The sequence below is a fragment of the Aythya fuligula genome, chromosome 7 (genome assembly GCF_009819795.1).
Source record: "Aythya fuligula isolate bAytFul2 chromosome 7, bAytFul2.pri, whole genome shotgun sequence".
Lineage (NCBI taxonomy): Eukaryota > Metazoa > Chordata > Aves > Anseriformes > Anatidae > Aythya > Aythya fuligula.
In genome coordinates this window covers 14946573-14958715 of record NC_045565.1, presented here as the reverse complement: position 1 = coordinate 14958715, position 12143 = coordinate 14946573, and the positions used below count along the sequence as shown (strand labels likewise).

The window sequence follows — 12143 nt, the reverse complement described above, 5'->3', positions numbered from 1 at the left end:
GGCGAGCCTGGGGCTAAGCTTACAGACTTGAGTGAGACTGAAGCATATTGCAGCTGCAGTTCTGTGCCGGCTGAAGGGGTGTCAGGAGCGGGGTCACTCCCACAGCATGTGCCCACGCACCGGGGCTGTCTGTCCCGACCGCAGCCAAGCGGCACTTTGGTGGCCTTTCCCCAGCAGGGCGCCTTGCCTTGGCGAAGCTGGGCGCCTGCGGGGCCGGGCAGCGGGGTGACCCCGGCAGCCGGGTGTCGCCTTGTCCCCATCCCCGGCGTGCAGCAGCGCCTGAGAGCGCTGAGGGGTAGGGGCAGGCTGCCGGCCGTGCTGCTGTCCCGCCCCGAGCCGCTGTCGCCTGCAGCCGTTTGTCCCCGGCCCCTCGAGGTGCCGGCTCCTGCGGAGGGACGGGGCAGCGCCCTGCCCGCTCGCTGCGGCTCCCAGCGACAGGAGGCAGCGGGTACTGCCTGGTGCCAAGTGGGACATGAGCCCTCGGTTTAGGGCCGGCTGAGTCCTGCTTTCCTGAGGAGACAGGGACAAGGGGGAGGGTTTGAGGAAGCTGCATCCTTGCATCCTTCTAAATGGAGTTAAACTTGCGGTTATACATAGAAAATCCTCTCCGAACTGCTGTCCGTCCAGCAACCTTAATGACTCACTGTTTCATCTCGACTGCCCGGTAGCGTTTCATCCCCTCTTCTCCCTCCACCCTCCCCCTTTCCCCGTTTAAAAACAATGGGAAAAATGTGTTGTTTGGATTCATAATAATTTTTACCGGCGATAAAGGGGCTGCTTTCTGTAACAGCGTAGATTATTAGAAACTTGTAATTTGCAGTTCACATTTGCCATCAAGATCACAGCGGGGGAGGGAAAATGAGATAGAGTCTGCGTAGCTTCAATACTTCCCTTTCACGGGTTTCATGTGACGATGGAAAAAGCAACGCTTTCAGAGCAAACTTGCTTGAGTTTAATATACAGTTGACTTCAGAAAGTGCAATAAAAATCAATTAATGTTGCAAAAGCATTGGCCAAAAAAGAAAGCGGCGAAAGGATTTATGGAAATGTAATGGATTTACAAGCATTTATCCTGCGACTTGATAACACAGCAATGGGAAGCCGAGATGGAGAAAATAATTAGTCCTGCAGCCTCAGTGAATTTTAGCAATTTATTGTTATAATTTTATTCTTTCAGTGGTTATTCAAATTTATATTTTAATTTGTGATGTGAAGCGCAGGGGATTAATCTAAAGTTTGGTCTCGGTTTCCTCGGAGCTGGGTTTCTTCTGACGTTTTCTCCGCTCGCAAAGCGAAGCGCGATCTGTCATTTGCCAGGGCTTCTTCCACGGGGAGCTCACTCTTGGCTTTGCTGCATGTATTTTAAGGACCATTATCACTGGCCTCAGTAAATAACGGTGCCCCACCGAGGGGAAGGATGAGCTGTTCGCATCCATGGGGGCCAGCGTTTTCTCTTCCTATAGATTTTTTCAAAACGTGGTCACCAAAACTTCCCAAAAGCCTCGAAGGGGAAGAGGCTGCACGGAGATGCGCGGCTGCTGATGTACGCCCGAGCACTGAAAACTTTTCTGGTTTGCTCTCCGAAGTTTGCAGCGCTGTTATTACAGTAGGAGCGAGAACAACATCTAACATGGAGTAAAGATTACAATTTCCAGAAGTCAGAATTTATTACGTTAAACTGTGATAAGATCCCATCTGTTATGAACACATGTAGCACAATTGTTTTTCATACAACTGCAATTTATTTACCCTTCAGACTGAATGAGATTACAAGAGTGATTTAAAAAGAAAAAAAAAAAAAAAAGGAAAAGAAAGCAGCAGCAGCACCACGCTTTTTCTTTAGGCCGGCCTATCTGCGTCTATCTCGCGAAATCCATTCACCGCCGCGCTGCTTCCCCGCGGCTGAGCTCGGCGGCTCCTCCTGCCCCGCACAGGCGATGTTATCGGCTCGGGGCTGGGGCTGCGGCCCAGGCCCGGCGGCTCTGCCCACGGGGCTCTGCCCGGCTCCCGGGGGTCCGCGCCGCCGCCCCCCGGCCGAGCCCGGCGCCCTCCGCGGCTCGGGGCCGCCGCTGCCCCCGCCGCTGCCCCCCGCCGCGGGGCCCCGGCAGCGCCGCCTGGCGGGCGGGAGCCCGGCCCCGGGGCCGCGCCGAGCCTGCCGGGCCCCGCAGACAAAGGGGAGCCGCTCCGGGGCTCGGTCCCCGTGCGGAGTCCCCCGCCAGGCGGGCTCAGCTCCGGCGGCGGCCCCGAGCCGGGGCGAGAACCCGCAGCCGCAAGCGGGGGAGCGCGCGGCCGGGCGCTGCCCTTGGACCGCTACGGTTTCGGAGCGAGAGAGGTGCCTGCTGGCCCTCCGACCCCTTCCCACAAGGGTTTCGGATCCTCCTCGCCAAATAAACCGGGAAATACAGAGTGGCTGCTAAAAAATAAACGTTAGACGAGTTTACCGCGGTAGACTAAGAGCGGTTATCTAATTTCGTTCTTTCAAACTCTTCCGAGTCATACATATATGTGTGTATATATGTGTATATATATCCTCCAGGTTTCAGTGGGCGTCTTTCTGCTGCTCTGTTATCATTATTTCTTGCCTTGATGTGACGTTGAAGACAGATGACAGCATTGTCAGGTTGTCTTTAATTCATTTGAAGATTTAAAAAAGAAAAGAAAAGAAAAAAAAAAGATATACACACAAGGCTTCTTACAATATTAAAACCCTGAACGGATTTACTTTTTTCAGAGGGGACGGGGTGGCTGGGAGGGGGGAGCGGTTGATGAGTTTCAGACGTGAAGGGAGAACAAAGTCCGTGCGGCGCTGTGCGTGCACACACGCACACAGCGAGCGGCCGGAGGTGGGAGTCTCGCAGCAGCAGCACCTGGTTGATCTTGATGGAGAAATACCCAGCATCAAGCCAGTCTCTTCGCGTTTATGCACAGATCCAAATGTATAATCTGCTCGAATTTCAGTCCTGTCTCTGCTGCCAAAGCAGTCCACCTCCAAAGAGGTGAGAGCATACGGTTTCATGGTCCGTCTTTCTTCTTTTGACACCTTTCTACTTCTTCGCAACATTTTGCATTAAAAAAAAAAGAAAAGAAAAGAAAAAAAAAAAAGCAATGTGCCCCGAACTCCCTCGGAGTGAGCTGCGAGAGAGATTTAGCAGGGATTAGACACCTCCGGTCAGGAACGAGGGCTTGCCTGCTGCAGGTCTGCTCGCGAAGTGGTGTGGGCTGCCCCGCGGGGCGCAGAGGGGATCGTGGGGTGACGGACTAGGAAGGTCTGAAATGCTCCTCAAAATCTGGATGGAAAGGCGACTTGATGGTGGTGGCTCCAGCAGTTTTCCAACTTTAGATTCGCTTTTTTTTTTTTTTTTTTTTTTTTTTTTGGGGGGGGGTGAGGAGGGGGTACTGAGCGGTGCTCTACCAAGTGCCTGTAGTGAAAGCCAATAGCGTTAAAGAAAGGCAGTATTTCTCTTCGTCCTTTCTAAGTATGAAAGACTGAAGTTCTATGAAGATCAACGTTTTGCAGAACAGGAATGCACATTTACTTTTGTTTCAGAGGGCTTGGGCCTTTCAGGACTCCACTTGCCTGAGTGATTTCGAGTGCAGATGTGGACAGTTCAGGAAAACACTCAGAGTAAAGAGAACGGAGTCAGATCCAGTCCTCGCGCTGCGCGTACCTTGCTTGCTGTACCGAGGGTAGTTTCGAAGGCAGGGGATGGGCAGTGAGTGACTTTCCAGTATTAGAAAATGGAGCCTCCTATCGCTGAGTAAAATCTTCTCGTCATAAAGGCACCCCTGTATTTTAGCTCCAGCGTATGTTTTGCACTCTGAAATCAGGAAAATAAACATGTTTGTATGTGTTTGGTATCGCCTTGCGCGTGTAAGCCAAGCTACATATGCCCATATAGGCTCGGATATATTGCAGAAACTCCTTTGCTGTCTGTGGAGTCTGGTGTTTTATTGTTTCATAAAACTAGCTTAATTACATTTCCCCATAGATAAGATAAACAGAACCCTTCTTTTCTAAGCGTTGCTTATCAGAAGTATTTTGTCGAAGTGGCATCCAGAGTAAGCCTTTGAGAGTGGATGGAAATTCATTAATTTTTATTTTGATTCTTCAGTTGCACTTAGCATCTGACAAGATTTGATTTAAATATTACATGAGTTTATCTTTAATGTTCAGAAAAGATTTGTGAGAAGGATGAAACTGTTTAATTTAAACTAATGTATGCCTGACTCTGGTCAGATTGATCTGAGTTTGGGGTTTTGATGGGTTTTGCCCTTCTGTTGCTTGTCCTCTCGAGCTGGTTTTTCACTGTGAAATTATTTTAGTTCGGTGGCATGGACCAGCGGCTGCTGTCAACTCCACAACCCATCCAGCTAGTAAGAACGGGGGAATAAAATAACAAATGCAACCCTTTTACCTAAAAACATTAGCGCCCATAAGTCAATCTCTATTAGAAAAAATAGCAAATTTCCTAGATTAATATAAAAATCCTACGTGACACTTGCCAGGTCAAATATTTAACAAGAGAGACCTCTTCACCACCACCATGCTACATGTAAAATAAGCTCTCTTAATTTTTCATTTATGTCGGTGACAGTACCTGAGCAAAACAGCAATAATAATGCAAAGTGTTCTTTTTAGCGCTCGCATCAGAAATCCTCGCGTACAACTTTCCAGAGCCGCAGTCCACAAAACTGCGATCAGGGCTCCAGCACGCAGGGATCTCTGTCGCTGTCTGTTGCAGCGAGACCCGCCACACCTGACGGCTGATGGATTTTAGCTAGCCAAGTCGGAGGTGCATCTGCTAGAAAGCTGTAACCGTAAAACGCGCATGGAAGCAGTGCGCCTGTGTGGCTGCGATGCTTTTTAACCGCGCTCGCTCTCCCAGCCGCTGCCTGGGACGCGATTTTCCCCCTACGAAGGGCGCTCGGAGCCCCGCAGCGGGGCGGGCGTGCCGCTGGGGCTGCGGCCGCGGGGGCGAGCGGCGGGGGCGAGCAGCGGGGCGCAGGCCGGGCCCTTTCCGCTGCCCCGGCTCGCTGGGCGGCCCCTCCGCCGCCGGCACCTCCCCGGGCCGCAGAGCCCCGCTCCCCGGCGCTGGCCGTGCTCGGGCCCGTGTCCTACTTGGTAGCCGAAGTTTGCCTGGCGCGGGTCGCAGCGCTGCCCTCCCCGCCCTTCCCCTAGCTCATCAGTTCACGGCGAGAGCTCAATTTACATTCCCTAAAGCAGAGCCGCGCACCGGTGCTTTTCCCATTTAAGGGGAAAAAAGAGGCATTTGGTTAAAGCAGTTCCCGTGCCCGTTGCGGATCCGCGTCCCAGAAGAGCCGCGGAGCAGCCGAGCACCGCCGGCCCAGCTCCGTGCCGGGACGGCCGGGCGGGCGCTAGAGCTTCACTAGCCGCCCGCTTTCCTCTGCTCTGCACATTACCGCTAACTTCCAGTAATTATCGGGAGTAAATGTATTAGGCTAATTAGCATCTGGGCACCACGGGAAACTTTGAACAGCAATTAGGCTGTGGGTTCTGCAGAGCGCGGGAGAAAGCGCCGGGCTTTGTCGCGGCACGGCGCCGCTTGCAGCCGCTCCCCCGGGCCGTGGGGCCGGGGCCGGCCGGGCCGTGGGGCCGGGGCCGCCGGTTCCGCCCGCGCCTCTCCCGGCAAGCGCCCGGCGGGGCGGCGGAGCGCGGCTCTTCCGCTTCCCACGGCCGCCAGCGCTCACCCCGCGGTTGTGGCGGCGGCTCGGGCTTCCCCGGCGCGACCCCCTGCTCCTACCTGGGCGCGGGCCGACGAGCTGGAGCCGGAGCCGGAGCTGGAGCCGGGCGAGGGCCCCGGGAAGCCCGAGCTGGGAGGCAGGGAGGCGGCACGGGCAGGGGCAGACCCTCTCGGCATCACGTCGAGTTTGGCACTGCGCTTCGGAAGAGAGCAAACTCGGGCCGAGTAGCAGACGGGCTTCTTTTTGTTTGTTTGTTTGGGGTCTTTTTCCTCCCCGTCCCTTCCTTTTAAAAAGAAAAGGAGTTCTCAGAGCGTCCGTTTTTTTTTTTTTTATTTTTTTTTTAAACTTGATGATCATTTGTGCTGCGGTAGGAACTGAAGAAAGAAATTGAAAATAACTGGATGAGATCAAATAGTGCTTCCCCAATTACTTCTGAACTTCTCATTTAGAAAAGGAGATGAATGGTTACGCATTACACTCTAAAAAGCTTTCAGATAATCTTCTTACTCTTTTACAAATAAGTCCTGCCTTCCCCGGTTTTCTTCCCAAAGAAAGAACGGAGTATTTTAATTGAAACCCAGTTTAAAAAGAAAACGGTTTTCACAGTATTTTTTTTTAAAGTTAATTTTCCTCAGGAAAGTGAAAGAGATGTAAACGATTCTTAGTTTTCTTATTTCGTGCCTATGAATTCTACCGAAGTAGAAGTGGAGGGGGAAAAAAAAACTTATGATTTTTTTTTTTTTTTTAAAAAAAAGAGCCCTGGGGTTACAATAAAAAAAAAAAAAAACTTGTGTTTTTATTTTTTTTTTTTTTACTTTTAATTAAAATTGAATAAACGCTTAAGGAGAAATTAGCAATTGCCTCCATCCAAGACCTACTCGGTTTTATAACAGAATCAAAGCGTATTAAAAAAAAAAAAAAAAGTAAAACCTTTTAATACATCAAATATACGGAATTTTAATCTTTAAAGCGATACATTGTCTATTTTAGTACATGACGTAAACCTTACTTAACCCTTTTTACAGGGTGGACTTAAAAATTAAAAATAGTTGTGTTCCTTTTAAAGAACAAAATAAGGCAAATGAGGTTTTTGGAATAGAATTGTTTTTGTTTTTCTTCCAGAATACATACAAAAAAATACCAATTCTCTTTCAAGGGTATACACCTTAAAAATAATTGCAATTTGAAATTATAACTGACAAATTGCGAGTTGTTTTTTTAGTAACAAACATGCATGTAAATTTTTTGTTTCAATGAGACATTAAATAAGAACGTACAATACAATCATAGCAATTTTAAAGTAACATTAAAGAGAAGACCTCTATCTTTTTATTTATATTCTACAATGGGTGTTCCACTTTTACCTATTGAGCTCAGTTAAGTAATGCACTTTATGATTCGTTGTCCCGCTTGAAGCTAACATAAATAAATACAGTGCTCATGGATCCAGTCCTCAAATGAACACTATTTTATAAAAAGTCCGATTTTATTTTTTTTTATTATTTTTTTCCTTTCCAACTTTTATAAAGTTTCGGAGGGCTCCCTTCCCTCCCCGCCAGGCTCCGGGCTGCACCGGAGCCCCCCCGCCTGTGCTCACTGGTAGCCCAGCGCCGAGGCTGTGGTGAGTCTCTGCCCGTAGAGTGCGTAAGGGGAGTAGTAGGGTCCCGTGGCGGCGGGCACGGGCACGGGGGCCCCGGGGGTGGGCAGCGGGCTCTTGGAGTAGGGGTGGTAGCGGCTGCCGAGTCCCAGCGCGTGGTGCGGGCTGCGCAGCGCCAGCGTGCCCGGGCTGCCCGGGGCGCCCGTCGTGGGGATGTGCATGTGGCACGCCATGGCCGCGGCCGCCGCGCTGGCCAGCGACGAGGAGCTGGGGTAGCTGGAGAGGAGTTTATCGGTGCCCGGGAAGGCAGTATGGGTCCGCAAGTGGCTAAGCAGCTCCTCCGAGGTGGCGAAGCGCTTGTCGCAGGGTCCGTTGGCTGACACCCAGTTGCAGATGTGCGGCTGGGGGTCGTTGGGGAGCATGAAGCCGTAGGGGTACAAAGGGTGGCCGGCCAGCGAGGGCGGCGTGGCGCCGGTCAGCGAGGAGTGGACGCTGTGCAAGGGGTGCGTGGGGTACACGAGGGGGTATCCGGACTTGAGGGCCTGGTCGTGGGCGCAGGAGGCGCCGGCGGCGCCGGCCAGGTGGCTGGCGCAGTGGTAGCTCAGGCAGTAGGGGTCTCGGCACAGGCTGGCCGTCATCACCGACGGCGGCGACGCGCCCGCCAGCGGGCTCGACCCCGCCGGCTTGCTGCAGCCCAGGCTGCTGGCGGCGGCCAGCTGGGCCCCCACCAGGCTGGAGGATTTGGTGGGGTCCAGAGCCACTCCGTGCGGCAGGAACTGCGGCGGGTAGCCGGCGTAGGCTCCAGCCAGCGTCCCCGGGTAGCTCATGCCCGCCGGGGGCAGGGGGAAGACGGTCTGGCCTGGCTTGTAGGGGGAGACGGGGGCTACGAGGCCGGAGCCCAGGACGGAGGTGGAGGAGGTGGCGGTGGTGCTGCTGCAGGAGGAGGCGGAGTCCGAGGCGATGGGCTTGGAGCCCGGCGTGCTCTCCTGGTGCTGGTTGACCTCCACGTTAATCCCGGCACAGCTCACGCTAATCCGGCTGTGGCTGATGCTGGTGGTGCCCGGGCCTCCCTCCGAGCCGGAGCTGCCGCTCTTTCCGCAGCCCTCCGAGTCCTTCTTGTCCTCCCCGCCTTTGCCCTCGGCCGGCAGCAGCCCCGGCGAGCAGGCGGAGGCGCTGGAGTTGGGGCTGCCTGTCCTTGGGGTGAACGGCTGGCAGGTGGCGCTCGGCACCCGGAATCCCGACTTCTCCCCGGCCGCGACCCCCGCGGCGGGGGCGCCCGCGCAGCCCGTCGCCCCCGGCTCCTTCTTCTCGGCGCCCGGCTTGGAGTAGGGCTTGAAGCTCGACTTGTCCTCCACGCCGATGTCGCTGAGCTTCAAGGGGCCCGACTTGGAGTCCTTGTCGCCTCCGGAGCCATTGGAGGTGACCGACGAGAGTTTGGAGGAAGGGGACGGGTCCGGCTTCCCTATTTGCGAGCAAGTTTGTGCCAAAAGGGCCAGGGGACTCTTCTTCGCATCCAGCTGCAGAAATCAGAAGGGCACACATAAAGACAGAGGTTTAGTGGGGGAGTTCGACGGAGGGGGAAAAACACAATCAAAAAAGCAAAGCCCCGGAGCGTACCTAGGACGCTCGTCCCGCACGTTTTGCAGAGGACAGCCTGGAAGCGATGAACAATTTCGTGCGCATTCATCACCCTGACAGCCCCCTCCCCTGCATGCACCATTTTCCACAAAGCCTTTAGAGAGGGCTAGGGCTTTTCGGAGCCGGGCGAGCCCAGCGCGGCCGCCTCGGGCAGGGGGGCAGCGGCCCGGGCAGCGCCGAGCTTCGCCCTTCGGCTCCCCGCCGCGCCGGGCGTGGAGGAGCACGAAGCCGGCCGGGAACTCGAGCGGCTGCAGCATTTCTGCGCCCTGACTGCTGACACTATTTATAAACAGAGCCCGGAGAGCCGGGCTCCAGGGGCGAGCAGCGCCTTCGCTCCGCAGAGACCCCGATGAAATCATTCATTCCCACGGACACACCCTTCCCACCACCCCCTCCGTTCCGAGTTTCGGTCCCTAACGCAGCGAGCTACGCGGAGGGGGACCGACAGCGGAGAAAAGGGCCGAATAGGGCCCCCCAGCTCCGAAAGCACGTAGGGCTGAGGAGCCGAAATAGCCGGCCTGCCGCAGCCGCGCTTCAGCCTGTCCCTCTCCGCGCCCCCCCCGCCCCAAACTCTCCGTGCAGAAGCCCGCTCGGTCGCCGCTCCGAGCGCCGCTGAGTTGCGTGGCCGGATCGTGACCCCGGAGCGGGTCGTTTCCTTCCACTCTCAAAAAATAATAATAATAAAAAAATACAAAGGAGGGGGAAAAAAAAGACAAAAAGAGAAAAATGGGAAGTTTATTTAAAAAGGCCTCGCGAACGAGCCCAGCAAACATGGGAACAATGAGCAGGAGCGGCTCCCGGCGCTAGCTGTCGGCCAGAAGGAGCCCGTTTCCTGGAGGGAGCGCGTCTCGCAGCGGAGGCGAGCGCCGGGCGGCTGCAGGGAGCGGGCGCCATGCGCGGCGAGCGCCCGGGCAGGGGCAGGGGCAGGCGCGGCTGGGGGGGGACGGGGACGGCTCCCGGCTCCTTACCTCGATGGGGCTGACGGGCGTGGAGGGTAAAGGCTGCAGGTACTCGGGGTGTAAAATGTGTCCAGTCCGCGCCGTGAGCATTTTCAGGACTTTGATGGGAAGGCGGTTGGCTTGGCGTAGCGGGTCCGAGGGGGGCACGGCGTGGAAGCCGGGCTTGGCGGCGGCGCTGCTGCTGCTGCCGCTATTCCCAGCGTGCCCGGGCGGCCCGGCGAGGTCGGCGGCGCTGCGGCTGCGGCGGGGGCTGCCTCCGGGCTCGCTGAGGCTGCTGCTGCTGCTGCGCTTACTACTACTTCTCGGAGCAGAAAGCGAGGGCGATGTGATCATGACCCAAAACCTCGCATGAAAACTGGGGCAAGTCGCGCCGCTCGCACTCGGAAAGGCTCGCTCGCCTTCTGCGGGCGGGGAGGGAAAAAAGCCGCACGCCCCCCGAGCGGGAAAACAACCATAAAACGTCCTGCGGCTCGCTCCGGCGGGGAGGGCGTGGGTGGGGAGCGGGGGGGCGAGGGGGAGCTGGCCGGAGAGAAAGAGGAGGAAAGGAGGAAGAAAAAAAAAAAAAAAAAAAAAAAAAGCCGAGTAATCCGTGGGCTGCGCCGGGGGCGGGGGGGCTGCGAGCGTGTGCCGCCGTGCCCCGGGGCCGCTGCGGGCTGCCCTCGGCGGGGCTGAGCGGGGCCGGGCGCTGGGCTCCGCCGCTCAGCTGCGCTGCGAGCCGCTGCCCATCCAGCCCGGGATCTGGCGGAGAAACTCACTTCAAAAGCAGCTGAATTAGCCGGAGATTAAAGCCTTTGCCGCCTTCCAATCAAATGGGACCCCGAGGTGATTGGAGGGTCAAGGGGATGTGACGTTCCCTTTTCTGGGGCTTTTTTGCGCTGTTTTTAATGGTCTCTCGCTCGCTCTTTTTTTTTTTTTTTTTTTTTCTTTTCCCTTCCCTTTCTCGTCCGCCTTCCCTCTCCCCTCCCCTCCTTCCTTGTTTTCGCTCCCGGGACGGGCTGGGCGTTAATTCTCTGTTTCACATCACGCGGCCGCAGCCTTTTCCTTCCTCCGCAGCCGGCGCGGGCGGCCGCACGGCTCCGAGGCGAGCAACCGAGGGGCTCCGCCGGGCCCCGGGCCCGACCCTCCGCCCCGCCGCCGGCCCCGCGGCCCGGCCCCGCCGCCTGCGGGTCCCGAGGCCGGGCGCGGGGCTCTTCGGGCCCCCTCCCGCCCGACCAGGAGCGGGCCGCGGCGGCCGAGAACCTGCAGAGCGCCGGGCGGCCTGCGCGGCGCCGCCCGCGGCGGGCGGGAGCCGAGGCGCTGCGGCGGCGGGCGGGGGCTCCACGCACCGCTCCGTGCCCCCCCCAAATCCTCCTCCTCCTGCTCCTGCTCCCCTTCCTCCGTCGCCACCGGCCCGCGGCCCTGCCCCATCGGCAGGCCGGGCCGAGCCGTGCTGGGGCGCCGGGCACAGCCCTGAGCGGAGCCCGCAGCCCTGCCGCCGCGTCCCCGCCCGCCTGTTCTCCCTTTGTACTTTCCATCCCGCTGTCCCCCCCATCTCCTCATCCCATAACGATTTTTTTTCTTTTTTTTTCTCTCCTTTTTTTTTTTTTTTCCCTTTTTTTTTTTTTTTTTCACAGGCAAAATGTGTTAATCAATCTTTTACTTTTGTTTCCGGATCTGACATGGTGGCCCACACAATCTACAACATTAACAAAAAGGTCACTTAGAGATAAAACACGTTTGACAAGTGAAGAACAAGGCAAGTGCTTTAGGGGTCGCGTCCAATTCCTGACCTGGACTCCGACCAGAACAGGCGCTGATCCTGGAAGGGGTGGGCGAGAGGAAGGACTTTCACTTTCTCGCCTTTATATCTGCTGAACCAAGTCCTTTTTCTTCCCTCGAAACACCGATCTCCCCCAGCCCCTTAGCAGATGGATCAGATAGCCTTTAATGATCTTCTCTCCTTACGAGGTAGACATAAGGCACGTTTTCCTAGATATCCTCCCCACCCCCCCGTAAAGCGGTACCCTTTAAATCCTGCAGCCAAGTAAGTACCTCTGCTGTCTTTTATTAAAACCACTTCACTCTTTCAACGTAGTCTGTAGAACAGGGTAAATACGCGGAACTCCCCTGGCTTCTATAAAGATAATTTTAACAAACTTTTTAATTTCTGCGTTTTCTCTGAAAACAGAGAGCTTATTGCCAGAACTTTGCGGTGGAAACTCATAAACGTACTTTCATTTCGCAGTCGCCGCGGTTGCCTTGTAAAA

At 55.7% G+C, this 12143-nt stretch overlaps 2 protein-coding genes across 2 annotated transcripts in view; one reads left to right on the top strand and one right to left on the bottom strand.

Moving 5' to 3' along the window:
* Window positions 1-6638: 6638 nt before the first annotated feature.
* Window positions 6639-10308, bottom strand: ZNF503 (zinc finger protein 503). The gene is made up of 2 exons (XM_032191348.1): window positions 9907-10308; window positions 6639-8817 (listed from the first exon to the last, which is right to left on the bottom strand). Exons 1-2 carry the CDS (start codon window positions 10228-10230, stop codon window positions 7297-7299), a joined length of 1845 nt encoding a protein of 614 aa, XP_032047239.1. The 5' UTR covers window positions 10231-10308; the 3' UTR covers window positions 6639-7296.
* Window positions 10309-10635: 327 nt separating this feature from the next.
* The window catches only part of LRMDA (leucine rich melanocyte differentiation associated), a 461971-nt gene continuing 460463 nt past the window's right edge, over window positions 10636-12143 (top strand). Inside the window, exon 1 of the mRNA XM_032191153.1 lies at window positions 10636-10719. The gene's annotated coding sequence lies outside the window, so the exon portion shown is untranslated. The remainder of the gene's footprint in view (window positions 10720-12143) is intronic.